At 43.9% G+C, this 15904-nt stretch overlaps 1 protein-coding gene across 4 annotated transcripts in view; it reads left to right on the forward strand.

The window, feature by feature from the left end:
• The window catches only part of PRDM1 (PR/SET domain 1), a 103469-nt gene that overhangs the window by 57161 nt on the left and 30404 nt on the right, over positions 1-15904 (forward strand). The window contains exon 1 of one of the 4 annotated variants that reach the window (XM_021297251.2): positions 11928-12085. The exons of 2 other annotated variants lie outside the window; for them this stretch is intronic. In XM_021297251.2, the coding sequence (XP_021152926.1) occupies positions 12080-12085 (6 nt within the window). In that variant the 5' untranslated portion in view covers positions 11928-12079. Of the gene's footprint in view, positions 1-11927; positions 12086-12737; positions 12880-15904 lie in introns of those variants that run through there. One more of the 4 variants, XM_065056609.1, reaches the window with a different exon arrangement.

Raw genomic sequence — 15904 nt, forward strand, 5'->3', positions numbered from 1 at the left:
GTTTTTCACTGAGGAAAAGCGGAGGAGGAGAGAGCGTGAGAGACCAACTGGTCTGCTGCAAAATACCCCAAGATCACAGCGTGCTCCCTAGGGAAGGGGAAAGCTGTCCTTTCAGCCCTTTGTCCCTCTTGGTGAAGATGTGGGACTTCAGCCTTACGCCTCCACATGCTGAATTAGGACCCTAATGGTTGGGCCAGCGTCAGGCCAGTGCTGCTGGGTGGCCTGGGGACAAAGCACTTGGAGAGGCCGTCACCATAGCCTGCTAGTGGGAGCAGCTTCCCAAAACTTTGCTGGCCATAGCTAATGTCGTCTTTTCTGTGTACTGTGTTCAGTTTTGGGTCCCTCACCACAGGAAAGACATTGAGGTGCTGGAGAGAGTTCAGAGAAGGGCAACAAAGGGGCCTGGAGCACACGTCTGATGAGGAACAGCTGAGGGAACTGGGGCTGTTCACCCTGCAGAAAAGGAGGCTGAGGGGAGACCTGATCGCTGTCTGCAACCACCTGAAAGGAGGTTGTAGCATGGAGGGTGTTGGTCTCTTCTCCCAAGTAGCAAGTGATAGGCTGAGAAGAAATTGGCCTCAAATTGTGCCAGGAAAGGTTTAGATTGGATATCAGGAAAAATTTCTTCATGGAGAGGGTTGTCAGGCACTGGAACAGGTGGTTGAGTCACCATACCTGGAGGTGTTTAAAAGTTGCACAGGTGAAGTTCTTAAGAGACGTAGTTTAGTGCCAGTGTTAGGTTAGTGGTTGGACTTGATGATCTGGAGGGTCTCTTCCAGCCAAAATGATTCTATGGCTCTCTCGCACTCCAGGTAACCAGGCTCGCTGCGAGGTGAGGCTGAGCTCTCATCCAGCCAGAAATATCACTCGCTTGCAAAGCAGCACGTATATTCTACCAGGAAGCTTGGGCCTTGGCCATTCAACATTTTCCAGGGGAAGCTGACCCCTTGGGTAGGTAAGGGTAGTTGCTTCAAAGCCACAGCATTAATTGATACCATATTCAGTTTGAGAATTCGGATGTCTTGATTCTGTGGTTTAAACCACTAGACCACATTCTTTCTGAAATAGGTAGGAATATTTGCATTTTTATATAAGGAAACTGAGGTACGGACAGGGTGCAGGGCATGCCAGAAGCCACGTAAGAAGCCTGTGGCAAAGCTAAGAACAGAACCCAGGTTTCCTGATACCAGCACCTGTGATTCAGCTACAGCACGCTGCAAGGGCAGGACAGGAAGGAACAAAGAGATAAAAATTGAATCTCTTCTGAAAGCGAAGACTCTTCTTGCTTCACTTAGTGTTTTCCATTATACCCAGAGTGAAGATAAAGTCAGATTCATTGCTGCATTTTTTAACAGTTGGGTTTAACAATGAGTATTGCTTTGGCATCTACCTCAGGAAACTGCTGGTTTGCTAACCACAGATTGGTAGGCTGAAGTAAGAGACTGCCCATTGAGAATATAATCCTGGTCTGCAGGGGGGCACAGAGATTTCTTCACCTCTCAGAGGCTGCCTGTAGTTCAAAGTAACTGTAGCCTGAAACTCCTCATTTAGGTACAGCACAGCATGCTGAAAATCAACATGAATTTTAAAGAGGGGGAGAGCGGTCTTTAGCTGATCAGAAGGGTGCTTGTGACAACTCTAAATAAGTAGAAAATACATCATATGAAATCTTAAAGGGCGTGTTAACCATGAGTTGGAGAAAACAGTTATTTTCCTCTCTTCCTTCATTGCAAATATAGTGGAAAAACAGTGTAATTCTGTCCATATTTATCGGTGTGTTTTCATAGAAAAAAATGGGGTCAATAAGTCCTCTGAAAAGAGGCTAAAATGAAGGAAGATTGAGAGTTCATTGGTTCCATATTTTGAGCCTATGACTTCCAAAATCAAAGGCCTAGTAATCCTAATGGATTGACTTCCAAAATTCCTTGGATTTGTATTGCTGGACTTGTCTCTCTCTGGGGCTTAGCTGGATCCCTGCAGATAGATTTTCAGGTTTATATGCTGTAATTCCACTTAGTCCGGCTGTAAACTTGTGGTGACTGAATTAATACATTATAGGGGAAAAAAAACAAAACAAAAAACCCCAAACAAACAAAAAACACAACGGGAGAGGAGGGTGGGGGAAAAAAAAGTATACCTACAAAAACCCCTAGCTTGTATATCAAATCCTGAGGGGGGAAAACTGGGCATTTCAATTAGTTGGTTGTGTGGCCTGATTGAAGAACAGCCCTGTGGCTAACAAAGCTTTGTCTGTGGTATCAGCTTGCTCCTCATCCACCAGGACAAATAGAGTGGTTGGTCATTAACGGGCGAGCCATCGGGTAGGGGTTTTGTTCTTAAATGGGGGCTTTGTCTTATCCCTGCTGTTTAAGCCCTCTCCAAGCACTCCTCACCTGTCATATCTGTCATACATTTAATTCATCATGCTCTCTGGTCAAAAGCTACACTGATAGTATCAAAAGAAGAGGAGGGGGCTTCTTATAACTTTAGCGATCAAAGGAGATTACCAAGCAAATAAGATTTTAATGAAGACGGCAGGTTTGGAAAGGAGAATTTACTGCACTGCGAATCGCTAACACAGAAAGGTTCGTTTTATCTGTGTAGTATTTGTGTGTGGAATCCCAAATTATTACAGAAAGCAGAATGGATACATGTGTTGGTTCGTGGCTTTAATTAAAAACACAGAGGGAGGAGGTGTAGGGGGAAAAAAAGAGCTCTTTGATTTCACTTATAAAGGTCATATTTTTAATCTGTAAATATGGTAACCGTAGCAGGCTGCGTTTAAACACAGCAAGGTTGCTGCAGTTATGAGAAATACATCAAGGAATTTGCCACTGAACTGGTATTGTCAGGCAAATTCTCTCTGTTATTTGGCCCAAGTATCAACACCAGTCAGGATGGAGCTTTGCTTGGCCTCCCTGTCGCCACTCCAGAGCCAAAGCAGGGAGGCCATTCCCAGGTGTGGACACACGGGTATTCCTGGGATCGTACGTGACGGAGGCCACCGGTGACAGAAAGGCACTTTTTGCGTGTGGGGTGTTTTCCGGGAAAGGAGCCCTGTGCCGGGGGAGCAGGGAGCACCCGAGGCCTTTGCTCACAGGTTCGCATGGACAAGCATGTGCTGCCCCGTGGTACTTTGCCATGGAGCACAAGCCTGCAGCACCCACACCTTAATTCACAATTATTTTCTATTAAACCTGCAGTCTTTCGGCAGAGGTATTATCCTATTTGGGATTGTCAGTCCAGAGCACTTACTCTTTTTTCTGGTAAAGTGGAAACAATCGGTAGGGAATTATCTGTTGCAGTTCCTACTACTACTGGCGTGCAGTAAAGTGCTGCATCACCAGTGGTTCAGAGATTAAATTAGCAGTAAAAATGCAGTGTATAGGGCCAAACCTGCCCTGTTAGCAGCAGAACTAGGCAGCTTTATTTTTGTAGTTTTTCCTTGTGATGAAACGAAAGCCTCTGTGATTGCTGAAGCCTTTGATACATGAAGGGGTAGCTGTATTATTAGCACAGATGTTAACATCTTTACTTAAAAGACAGGGGGAAGTGGCTGTCTAGCTTTCTTTAAATTGAATTAAAAACATGGGGTCCAGGAAAGAGCTCACAAAAACATGTCTGAGCTTGTCGGCCTTTACGGGTTTGGGTGGAAAACTCCAGTTCTCACTTTCCGCTGAGTAATACCGAGAGCTCATTATTTGTGTGGTTTTCAACGTGGCTATGAATTATGAATGATTTATTTAAGAAGTGATAAACTATGGCCCTGCCCTTCAGCTATGAGGAGTTACCTACAGCTGAGGTGTTTTATAGTCAGTGAGGAGATGGTCCTCAGCACCCTTCCGATGTTGGAGTTAGTATCTTGTATTTCCAGTTGGGGGCTGGTATCTGTCCATTTAGTTACTTTTCTTGTAGCCCCCAGGATCTTCTGATATGCAAGGCGCAATGAACTAGCTCTGCTGAAAGACAGATGAAAAACTCACATGCTGTCATCCAGTGACTTGAACTTAGCTGAAGCAAAGTCAGACCCAGTTTTATTTGCAAGCAAAGATGGAGTAAAGATACAGCCAGCACCATTTCAGAAACTCTGCTTGAACCTCGCTTTGAGTAAGCGTGTCAACAGATAGCTTCTAAACTGATTTGCTTGAATCAATAACGATAAAACCCATGTGTGAATAGGGCCTATATTTATCTGATGCTGTGATGAGACTGTACAGCAGAGGCAGTGGCACAGGGCTCTCCACACCCAGCTCCGTGGATGAGTGTCGGTGGCACTTGTTCTGCAAAACCCTGCCCTGTAAACAGAGTTGGCATGTGTGCCAGACACAAACAGTTGCATTTACTGTTGGTTTAAGGGCCTCAGTGCTTTTATTCAGGTGGAAAGTTGTAGGACTTTTCCCCCCCGCCTCTGTAAGTTAATGGGGGCAGAGGCTAACTTAAAATGTCATATTTCCCTTCACAAATTAGAAACTCTGGGAAGGTGTTTGGGTTTCTTGAGGTATAGACCAACCGTCTTGACTAATGTGTTCTGGTTATAGATCTTAAGAGGTATTTGCAGGACCAAAGTACTTATGTAAAGAGGTGTTTTTTAAAATAACATAAGTCCACATGACAGCATATAAAAGTCAAATGACAGAGCAATTCATGGGTTATTGTTACAAAAATGAGCTCCTAAAATACTCTGTGGTTGGGTTTTCACTTAAGGAATTTACTTTTAAGCCACTTTCTCCAAGTTTAAATCTGTCTACAGAAAACTTCAAAAACTTTTTTTCTTTTTTTAGGAAAAGAGAGAAAGAAAAATAGCATGCTTTTTTTCTGCGTTAAAATAAATGTGTTTGAAACATATCGCCCCATACCTGACTGGAATAAAAAGAAAATTAATTTACCTTCAGAAACTGAGCATCAGTTTTCTTCGACAGAACAAAAGCCACCGTGCCAACACTTAGAAACGCAACACATCAAATGCTCTTATAGCTCATACTTTATTCTCTGCATCAAAGCTCTGGTGGGGGGGAGAAAAAACAGAGAGTGAGAGAGGGAAAGAGTCAAGCTCTTCAGAGCCTCTAATGACGCGTGCCAAACACGTGGAAGGTAAATCCCCTAATTCAGTCTATTCTTTCAGCATTCCCTGGCCAGCGGCCAAGCTAAATATTTCTGCCGGATAAAAAATGCACCCTCCTATGCGGCACTTTCTTAACAGGATGGCTCTCCGGCTTTAGCGGAGGGGGCTTCTCTGGGGGAAAGCCAACATGTGTGTTCTCTTATCTATTTATTTATTTTATTAAAAAGGGGCTTTATGGGCTGTGATTGGATTAACTTAGTGAACCCTGGAGGAAGAGGAAAAACAAACTGGGAAGCTGGTTTAGCACCCCCACCTTTTTGTCATCTTCTTTTGGGATTTCCTGGCTGGCTGCCACCTTGAGCCTGTTGAATGTTCTTTAGATCAATCAATTAAAAAGGCTTTAATATTTGGGTGATTGGAACGCAACATATGGGCTGCTGGTGCGGATGTCATGTGGTGCGTGGAGTTAATTGAAATGATTAATAGAGGTGTTAGTTTCTTCAAGACTAATTGAAGAAAGAATATAATTGGAAGCATGGACTCACCATTATTGTTGACATTTTTTTAACATATTGTGTCCTTAAAACAGTTTTACTTGTTTATAAGCATGCAGATGGATTTTTGTTTAGATTGCTTTGACAGGGTGATTTGCAGAATCACATTTACCATACATGCAAAAGTCAAATATATTTTTATGTAAATTAATCTGAAAAAATATTTCGATGTGTTTTGTCTGTTTCAGTAAGCAGCACATATACTGGATTTCTGGTACCTGTTTGTCTTTAGATCCTTGTCAGATGTAAACCAATGTACCCTTCTTCACTGTTATTTGTGGGGTTACAGCATCCATCCTCAGAAACTGATAATGAACCTCCAAAGGTCTGTTAGGGCACGCTTCTCTCTGCGCAGTGAGTTGTGATAATTTATGCTCTTCTCGTGTCCAAGCACACTGCAAATGTGCCAGGTATTTCAGGGAGATAGCATCTCAGTCGTACTGCTCCACACCTTGTCAGCTCGACCGTATTCCAAAGGGATCCAGTTCTCTGTATGTAGGACTGGCAAAAACATGGCATTGGCAGTCAGAAAGAAAGGTGACATTAGAGAAATTCAGAGGATTTAACTGAGATCCGATCTTTTGGCCTCTCTACCTTCTTTAAGAATAATACACACTGTTTTTTTAGTAATAGTAGTCTCTGAATTTGTACAAAAGTTGTAAGCTATTGCAAAATACAAAACGAAAGCCATGAACTGGCTGCAGAGGACATCTGGCAGCAAGGCTCTCCAAGGTACAAGGCTCTCAAGGTACAAAGGATGCATCTTATGAAAGCCATCCCTCTGCACGGGGTAGCTCTCAGGTTAGAAATGGGGAAACTGAGAAAACACGACAACCTCTGGTCTACAGTCAGCAAGCACGGGCTGGCTGCTTGAGCACCGCGCGAGGAAGAGGAGTGTCGCGTCCTGCTCGCCGCCGGGCTGTGGTTACGAGTGCCGTAGCAAACTTTCAGCTGGGGATTTCTTAAGGCTGAAGATCATGGCTTAAATAACCCGCGGATCTGCTAGAGGGCAAGCGGTTACCTTTGGGAGAGGAAAATCAGGCAAGGTGCTAATGGAGTGTTGATCCGAAAGGTAAGTCAGTTCGGATTTAGGACAGATAAGCTACATTTTGAGGTGCAGTGTTTTGACACCAGCCTTCTCTTTGCCTGCTTTGGGTAACAGAGGAAAAGCTTATATGTAATTCTAATGTTGTAGAAGATAACTGTCTTTCTAGAAAGGACATCTAGATTTTCTCTGTTGTTTTCCTTTGTACATATGGTTCAGCTTATGTATTTGTGCATCTTTTTCAGTAGTCAGAAAGTTTATTCTGCAACTCAGAATAAACAGAACAGAGAAGTGATAGATAAGTTTAGAGGGGGTTTGGTTTTGGCTTAGAAGAAGAGAGTATAAGATGGTTTTAATATTTTAGAGTCTTCCCACACAGATTTCCAGCGATGCTTTGAAGGCAACTGTGCGTCTGCAAAGACTTTGAGCCTCCCCGGAAGATGTGGCCTGTCTTGTGTACAGATCTGAGCGAAGCGTTTGTAGAAAGGAAGTGGCTGTCCTGTACCGGGGGCTGAGAGGAAGGGAAGGCGTTAGGTCTGATTGCAAGCTTCCCTCGCTCCCTGTTGCCTGATTTGTGTGCTAATAATTCTAGATGAGGGGTATGCTGAGATAGGCTGGTGCAAATTAATCTCTCAAACACTTTTTTTTTTTTTTTTTTTTTAGTATTATGATTTGGTGGTGATATTAGTCACTTAAGAATATGGTTTTATTACAGCATACTATGGCAATTAGATAGTCACTTGTCTATCTATCTTTTTAATCTTAACAGTGATGAAGAATAGCAGCATCAGTATTTCTGTTGTCTCCGTTGCCCCTTAGGATTTAGTATGTAAAAAGGAGCACTTTATGTAAACTTGTTGGAACAGAAGCATCCTTTCTGTCTTTATCAAACCCGGCCATGTTGTATAATTAATACAATTCTAGTGCATTGGCCTGGGCCACTGAAAGAGGAATAGCAGGCCGTGGAAGCAGCATTTAAATCTGTGCCTGTACTTTGTGTGTGATTTGTTCATGATGGTAATATTCTCCTGCTTATTCAAAGAAAAATGTTCAATAACATCTCCCTAAAATTAATCTTTGGAAACTGATCTCTAGTATAAGCAGGACTGGTAGCATCACCTGTTGCTAACAAAGACTGTTTATGTTAGGAGATCCCACTTTTAGGTGCTCATAAATCTACCAAATTCCAAACATTTGGCTCGGTTGTTTCTTATATTTTACTTTCCTCGGGCTGTATATTTCCCCAAAATCTGTTCTGCCATTTCCAAGAACTTGGCTATGTCAAAAGTTGTGTTGCTAACACTAAGAGTGTGATGACTTTTATTTTTAAAAGTAATCTCCACCATGAGAGCCCCCATTTTTTGGAGCACAAGTTTGAATGACATGTTCATGGGCCCAGGGAGGGACTGTGTATGTGGCAGGGGAAGGTGGTGGCCATGTGGTCAGGGATGCTCGAATGCCATCCCTTTGCCGGGGACTCTTCCCAGTTCCTGGGTCTGTGCTTGTGCTCCACTTACGCCTCTGTCAGAGCAAGACCAGGACACACACAGTCCTGTCCCCACCTCCATCCCTGACTCCCATGCCCAGGAGGATCGCTTTTGAGCTAGAAGCCGACCTAGATGACTGGCAGAGCATCCTCCCCAGGAGCTGTAGGAGGGCATAATGTCTCACTTCAGTGAGTGAACACTGTTGGGTCTAGAACTTGAGTGCCTGAACCGAGAGCAGTAGAGCATATGTTCAGTTACTGTAAACTATCCTGAGGCCAGAGTGTCATCAAAAGGAGCTGTTTTTAAAAGCCTCTGGACAAGAGCTGAACCTGGGGTAGATTATGAAGAAGAGACTCTGCCTGGAGATCAGCAGTGTCAGGGAGCAGGGAAACTGAGAGTAAGGTTGGTACAAGACCGAGGGATTTATCTTTATGGGTTATTGTAGACGAAGACGAGCAAGCTTGGTGTTAAAAGCGGGTGGGATGTAAGCCAGCTCTGATCCAAAAGCTGCCTGGCTGCATTAGCACGGTGCTAAGCCCAAGCTAATATATCCGGCTTCTCACCAGGGCTTATTAGCTCGGGCTCAGTGCCATACTAACATAAGTCACAGGACTTCCAGTTGGCTTGACACCATGTCTGCTCAACGTGTGAACTGAGCTCACTGCTACGTGCCTGTAGAGGAGCACCAGGAGATGCCTGGAGACTTGATGACACCGTAGTGCTGGTCAGGCTGTGGAGGCCAGGCCCTGCCAGTCAGCGGGAAGGGGCAGGTGGGCGTGGAGATCATACCATGTTTGTGTAGATCAGGAAAGGAAAGAAGTGCAGTGCAGGTGAGGAACCAGAAGGGACTGAAACTGGCTTGATGAGAAGGCTTGGCACAAGGAACCTGGGTGTGGGAGGGGAAAATGGGAGTGACTGGAAAGGGAAACTGCAAGCGGGGTCAGGAGGAACAAGATGAGGACTTGCTGGGCAAGGATACCGATGAGAAGTCTGAGGCGAGGTCTGGAAGATGGGCTCAGACAGGAAGAGAGGGAAGAGGGAACAAACTCCACACCCACCCTGGAATGAAACCGAGATCCATGGAGGAAGTGATTCCTCTGCTTCTACCTGGGGGAACCCATCAGCAGAAGGGTGCTGTCCCCTCCAGTGCTTGTGCTGACCTTGCCCAAAACAACCAGATGGTTGCTGTGAGCCAGGTCTGTTAGCTTCCCTCCAGAGGTCTGCCCGTGGCAGATCTGAACATCCCAGCTCTGCTGATGATCCATGTGGGCATTGGTGTGATGCCAAGGTCCACTTTTTCTATTTGCAGTTTCAAAAATCAGCACAAAAACTGTTGAAGGACATTACTAAAATTGCCAACTCAAGTTCTCTGAAGTTTAGGTTGTTTGCCTAACCAAAATTTGATCCTTAAATGCATTATGATACAGTCTTTAATTACTCATTTAATTGCTGTTTTTTTTCTACTGGTTACTTGCCTCATTCAGGCATCAGATAAGCTTGCTAGGGGAGATGAATTGGGGTGGTGTAATGAAATTTGTTATCTTTAAGACACCTCTTCCCCCCCCTGTCGCATTCGCTGCAGCATGAGGAAGTAAAATGGCTGTGTTAGGAAGAAGTGTTGTTCTTCTCAGGGCAGGTGAGCTCTGCTCTGAGGTACCATGTATTATTTCTGCCTGTGACTCTGAATAAGATTCATGCCAGTTAGCCTCACCAGAGCCTTTTGCAGGTGGTCAGTAATTTCGACATCTGCTGGGTGCCTGATGCGAAGCCCTGCAAAATGCAGAGCCGTCGCAGGCGCCAGGAAAAGAAATGCTTTGAACACGCAACGTAATACGCCGTGCTGAGTAAATCGGTCGCTCTGCATCCCAAAATTAATGTACACTTTTGATGTTAATGTCATCGTGTCTCCATACCCCTTCTGCAAGCGAGAGAACAGCAATAATACCTTCATCAGCATATGCGGGAGCTATTGTGAAAATCAGATTAGTCATTATTTGGTATTTGTGAGGCATTCAAGTGCTGCTGTTGTGATGAGCAAAGTGGAAAAATACAAGACAAAATTGATTTGTCTTCCATTTGAACATTCTGTGGTAAAAGAAAGGCACCGGGCCTTTCCAGGAGACAAAAAAGTGAGAAAAAAATCTGGTAAAAGGACTGTTTTAGTCAGCACCCTTCTTTCTAAACACTGAACAAGGAAGAGATCTGGTAGAAGAAAAAAACAGACAGTGCATCATATGCCAAGAGTGCAGAACTGAGTTTCTGTGTGCACCTGGCATCTCCTACCATTTGAAAGTGTGTCTGATTTTGCACCGTACCAGTCTCCTGTTACTGACGTTTTGGAGTGTTTGTCTCACTGCAAAGCTTGGCTTTTTATGTGAGGCTGTTGTCTTGCAAATCTGATGGTTCGCTCTAGATTTTTACAGAACTTTGACTCAGCTTCAGGGAAGGAGGAATGAAGAAGCAGAAGGGTGAACTTCTGGAAGCTGAAACCCTCCTTTCCCTGTGTTTGAGCAATCTGCACTCTTATGAAACCCTTTTGAAATCTCATTTGCTGATGTCTTTCTGACCCCCAAAATTATTCTTGTGCAAATGTTGACACCCAGCAGAGATGAAATCATTGACTTAGGAAAACATATGTAGCTTATCAGAAACTTCAGGATTCCAACAATACACTAGCAACACCAGCCCTTCTTTTTTTCTTTCTTTTTTTTCTTTTTTTTTTTTTTAAATTGTTTGTGTTTAGTTGACAGATGGTGTCGTGAATCAGGTTATATGTATCTGAGGGAGCACAATGTGTTTTTCAATTCATATGAACCTGAATCCACGGCACGTACCAAACTGTTTTGGGTTTTTTTTCTGGTCTTATGCTCATGAATTTTCTGAGCGCCTGTGATTTTGCTATGTTTACTAATTTTATGTTGACAGTTTTAATTACACACTCTTATAGAGTGTATAAGCAGAACAAGAACTAGATATGTTTTCCAAATGAATTCAGGCTGTGTGTAAATTTTCTGTGTGGGTTGGACCCATAGCTCACTGAAATCAAAGGACGTAAATGTTTCGCCACTGACCACGTGAAATCAGTTAGTCCTCATTTGTTGGTTTTTTTGATGATCCTGACACTAAATATCTTTGATTTGATTGTTGAAGGAAAGTGAACTGAAAGTGGATGGACAAACCATTAGAAACTTTTTGAGGCTTTTGTCTTGCGTATCGTGCCATTAGAAATCAGGCAGAGAAAAAGGAACAATTACAATCCATTGATTTGTAGGTGCCTGTAAAGCCTGAAGGTGCATTTAAACTTGATTTTACATCTTAGATTTATTTTTAGGGTCACTAGGTAATCCCAAAACCAAAATGATGTTTCTATGGAGTTTGCTGTGCATAGGAGAAAGGAGCTGCCCACTGATAAACTAGCAAAAAACCACAACAGTCTCGTTGGTCCAAAAGCGACAATTTTGAGTTCTGCTGTGAGTTTTTGTTTATTGTGCTTTACATTAAAGGTGCGGCTGAATGATCATTATCCCTATGATAGAAGTAGTAAAAATAGGTTCAAAATGTCTCTTGCGCAATGTTGTAATTTACCTTTATTTTAAACTGGCTTACACATCTTAATACATTATGACAATCAGAATTATCAGGCCACCAGGCGGAGAGGAGTTTGTTTTGTTAATTGCTCTTGTTAAGCCTAATTACAGAACAGGGTGGAGTGGATGCGAGGGGAGGGAGGAATCTGCCAGCAAGAGGAAATTCTAAAATCCTCGGAGCGGTTGCCGGCAGTGCGTGTTGGGGAGTGAGAGCGGGGGTGTGGTGTGCGTGTTCGGGTGTGCGTGCGTGTGTAGGGGTGTGAGGGTGAGTGACAGACCTTCCATATGGACTAACATCCTGAGATGCATGAGCCGGAGGTGGGGAACCTGTGCTGTGTGGACACATGAAGGTACAGCCGAACAAAGAACTGTGTTTTGCTTTATGAACTCTTTTTTTTTGGGGGGGGAGCATGATGCAGATTACTTACTTTGCTGTTAATTTGTGAGTTTCATGTTAGATGGAACGTTAGGCTGGTTTGCTGATGTGACGTGCCATCCTTTGATGTGAGAGGCTGCCGGCACAAGGTGTGCGTAGGTCGCTGTGGGTTGGTATCCTGAATCCCTCTGAACCGTTCTCCTTCTTGCCGGTGGTTGCAGGGGAGCGGTGCTGCCCGCAAACCGTGTTATTTGTTTTAGACTTTCCAATGGGAAGCACACATCCGAAGAGCCCTCCTGCCCCGCATTATTCCGGTTTGTTTGCGTGCCCCACATTACGCTGCTGGCGGTGTTAACTGTGCCTGACCTGCCTTGCCAGCCCCCGCCGCTGCCTCTGGAGCCTCCGGGACAGAAGTTTCTGATCAGGCAGTTTTGAACAAGCCAGACGTAAAGTAAATTATTATATAACAAATCCGTGCTCTTCTCCAGGGTATGTTACCTGACTTGTTTGCTGCCAAGGTGGTTTTATTGTTTTGGCTACTGGGTGGAGGGAGGAGACTGGAATAGCAGAGGAGTCATAGCTTTTGTTTTGCTTAATTACAGTGTACGCTTTTAATAAAACCTTTTAGTGCCATGAATTAAATGGCATTGCAATCCTGCACGAGAAGAAAAATGCGGCTGCTGTTGGAGCTGACAGCTGAGGGGTTAGATGGCCAGCGTGGGGCTGAGGCTCAGAAGCCTTTTCTTTGCTGGCTGGAGATACTGCTGGGTAAATGTGTTTACTTTTTCCTTAGTATTTATACTAGTTAATGTGTCGCACTAGATAAATCTACTTCCTGAGTCCATCTTTCAGCTTGCTTTCTTCCCTCCCAATTGACAAATGGTTTGAGTTTGACACCGTTTTATCAGTTGAGCCCCTGCTGGGTGTTGCATGCCTGCTTGTTTCTGCTTTATCGTGAAAAGTGAATTATCTGCGATATTTTGTTACCATCTAACTAGCAGTTGGCAGGCTTTCCTATATGAACTGATTTAGATTTCAGCAAGGGGAGGCTGTTGTCTTTTTCTGCAAAGCCCGGTTGTTGCTCTCCAGGAAAACAAAAGATCCCGGAGCTTTCTGCACCGCAATCTGCTGCTGTCCCACTTTCAAGGAGGTGTTTTGTTTGTTGCGGCAGCTTCCTATCTTAAAATGATAAATTGAGCGGACGTGTGCGTCGTTTTAAACCTCTGTCTCCAGGGCTTTGTGCTCACTTAGGATAAAATACGTTATTTTGTGGTAAGCTCTGATGTGATTTAAACTTGGTTTAAAGATGACAAAGCAAAAGGGAAAGCATCAACATCTTTGGCAGTGGTAGTTTGATGAGGAATAGCTGTCAGAAGAACTCTACTGACTTACCTCAAGTGGGTTGCAAATGCATTAGGGATTCATTAATATTAATACCAGAATAGACATTTCCTGCATTCATTTGACATCTTCCACGCTCTTTTTTTATTTTGCCACCCCCCACCCCCTTTTTTTTTAAGAGCAACTTGGAGTGCAGTTTTAACACTTATTCAAGTTAATACAAGTATGATAAGCTAAAGTTAAACAGAAGGAGACCCCTGAGTGTGTGGGGTCGGTCTCTAGGAGTCCTGGAATTTGGTGCTGTGCTTTAGAGGAAGATTGTGGTAAACTCCTGGGTGAGGCTGTCAGGGCAGTTTGCAAAACAAGTCCACTAGGTACCATTATAACCAGAAGAAATTGTTGTTAGAAGAAATTGTTCTATGGGGTGATAGGAAGGTCACTATCAAAATGGCATGTAAGAGCTAATAACTTCATAGATTTCTAAAGTGGACACGTGAGTGGCTTCTTCATACGTTCAGGGGTGAAAAAGAAAATCCAAACCATTCTCCAGTCTCTGAGTGTTTTGTGAGGTTGGCTGAACAGTTCTATTTGAAAAGTAAATAGATCCAAGCTAATTTTCACTTGTTTTCTGTCTTTAAAGTCCCATGACGCACATTTTCATGCTTCTGCTCTGTCACCAGCAGGCTTCCAAGCTTTCTTTAAAAAAAAATAAAAATAAAAGGAGAGAAAACCACCCAATATCTTTGAGACATAAAATAAAATGAAGAATACTGGCAGCATCAGGAGGGAACATGTAATTGCGATGATTGTTTTCCAGTGCCCTGCACAGGACATCACAATTTCACCCCCTGAGCCCTTTACCTGGGAGAACTCGTGGTAGCAAAGTGAAGCAGTGGCTCGCTTTCTATAGAAAACACAGCTAAGAGCCGCAGTCTGTAAAACGTCAAAAGAAAACAGATAAGCCCCGACCAAGCGCCGAGTCTGGCGAGACTGGTGATGCAGCAGCGACAAACGCCGAAGTGCACGCGAGTTTGGCAGCTCTTACTGATCGGGCAATTTGAATTGTCAGTGTGCGTCTGCTCTACTTGTTTAGCCTAATGAAGAGCACAGTTTAATCACTGGTGTGCCAAATTGAGCATGATTAGCTGTTATTGCAGATTAGTGCATTGTCTGGGGCTCCAGAATTATTGATCCGGGTGCTGGGCTCTGGTGTTTTCTGTGCCCTCTATCGTAACCTCTTCTTAATGCTTAGGGGAGGGAAGCAGGAAAAGAGAGTAGGAGGGAAGAAGTCCAGATGGGAAGAAAACAGGTCCTGAAAAGACCACATAGGAACTAGGTCAGGTACTCTGGAGATTAAAGAAGCATGCTTCATCCCTGGACGCAGGAGGCAGGGACAAGTAGCATACAATTACGAGGAATTAGAACGGCAACAAGTAGTGCAGATTTATCAGCTTTAATTGTCTATTGTCAGGACAGAGCCCTTCTTGTAGATCAGGCGCTGCCAATGCTTTAATACCTCTAATGGACTCTCTATTGTGGGATTATCTCTCCTAAGGACAATGTCTTTCTTAAAACTAGTTGTTTTGGGAGAAGGAGGAAAAAAAAAAAGGACGGGGGGAGGAGAAAATAAAGAAGTAGCTGCAGCCCTCGTTTTTTTTCTCTCTGGTTTGTCACATTCTGCAGGAAGTAGCTGAGAGCCCAGTGTTGCTCTTCTGTCAGCAGCGCTATTCCTTCAGGGGAACTGATAGATACCCATTGAACATTAACCCCCTTTGCTCCACCTTCCCCAACGAGCTCCTCCAGAAACAATAGCTGGTTGATAAAGAGCAGATAAGCAAGGACACCCGGCTTAAGAATCTCTCTGCTATCTTTATTTTAAAAGCTTTCCTGGGTTTTGCAAAGTAAACATTACAACATTTAAAGAAGGATAAGGTGTCAACTATTTAATGAGAAGTTGTGTTTAATAGCAGAGGAATTTTTCCCTCCCCCAGCCAACACACAGGTATGAAAAGACTACTATTTCACCACCGTGGGGTAGGAAAGGTGGAGAAATGACAACTGTGCACTTAGAAGCTTAAGAAGTGGTCCTTCAGCCCACCCCTGCCAGATCCTCTCCTCAGCTCTAAACATACAGTCACTATTTTGAATCCTTTGGTCCTAGATGCACAGTAGTCGCATTGCTGGATCTGTGATAATCTGTGGGTAAATATTTTTATTTCCACCATATGCGCTTCGTCATGGTGTGTAGCTGTTATTTTTGTTACTCTGTTTTGAAACACGCTGCGTGGCCAATTCTTTGTCTGAGAAAAGCGGTGTGGTTCCACCCATGGATCTCACCCTCCTTCTGCTGTGTTCATCAGCTCCACAAGAGTGGGCAGGCTGGAGAGCATCCGAAAGGAAAACTGAACTGTGCAGGAGCAGAGCCCAAAGTTTCGCCATGGTTCATCTCTCT

Source organism: Columba livia, chromosome 3 (genome assembly GCF_036013475.1).
Source record: "Columba livia isolate bColLiv1 breed racing homer chromosome 3, bColLiv1.pat.W.v2, whole genome shotgun sequence".
Taxonomy (NCBI): Eukaryota; Metazoa; Chordata; class Aves; order Columbiformes; family Columbidae; genus Columba; species Columba livia.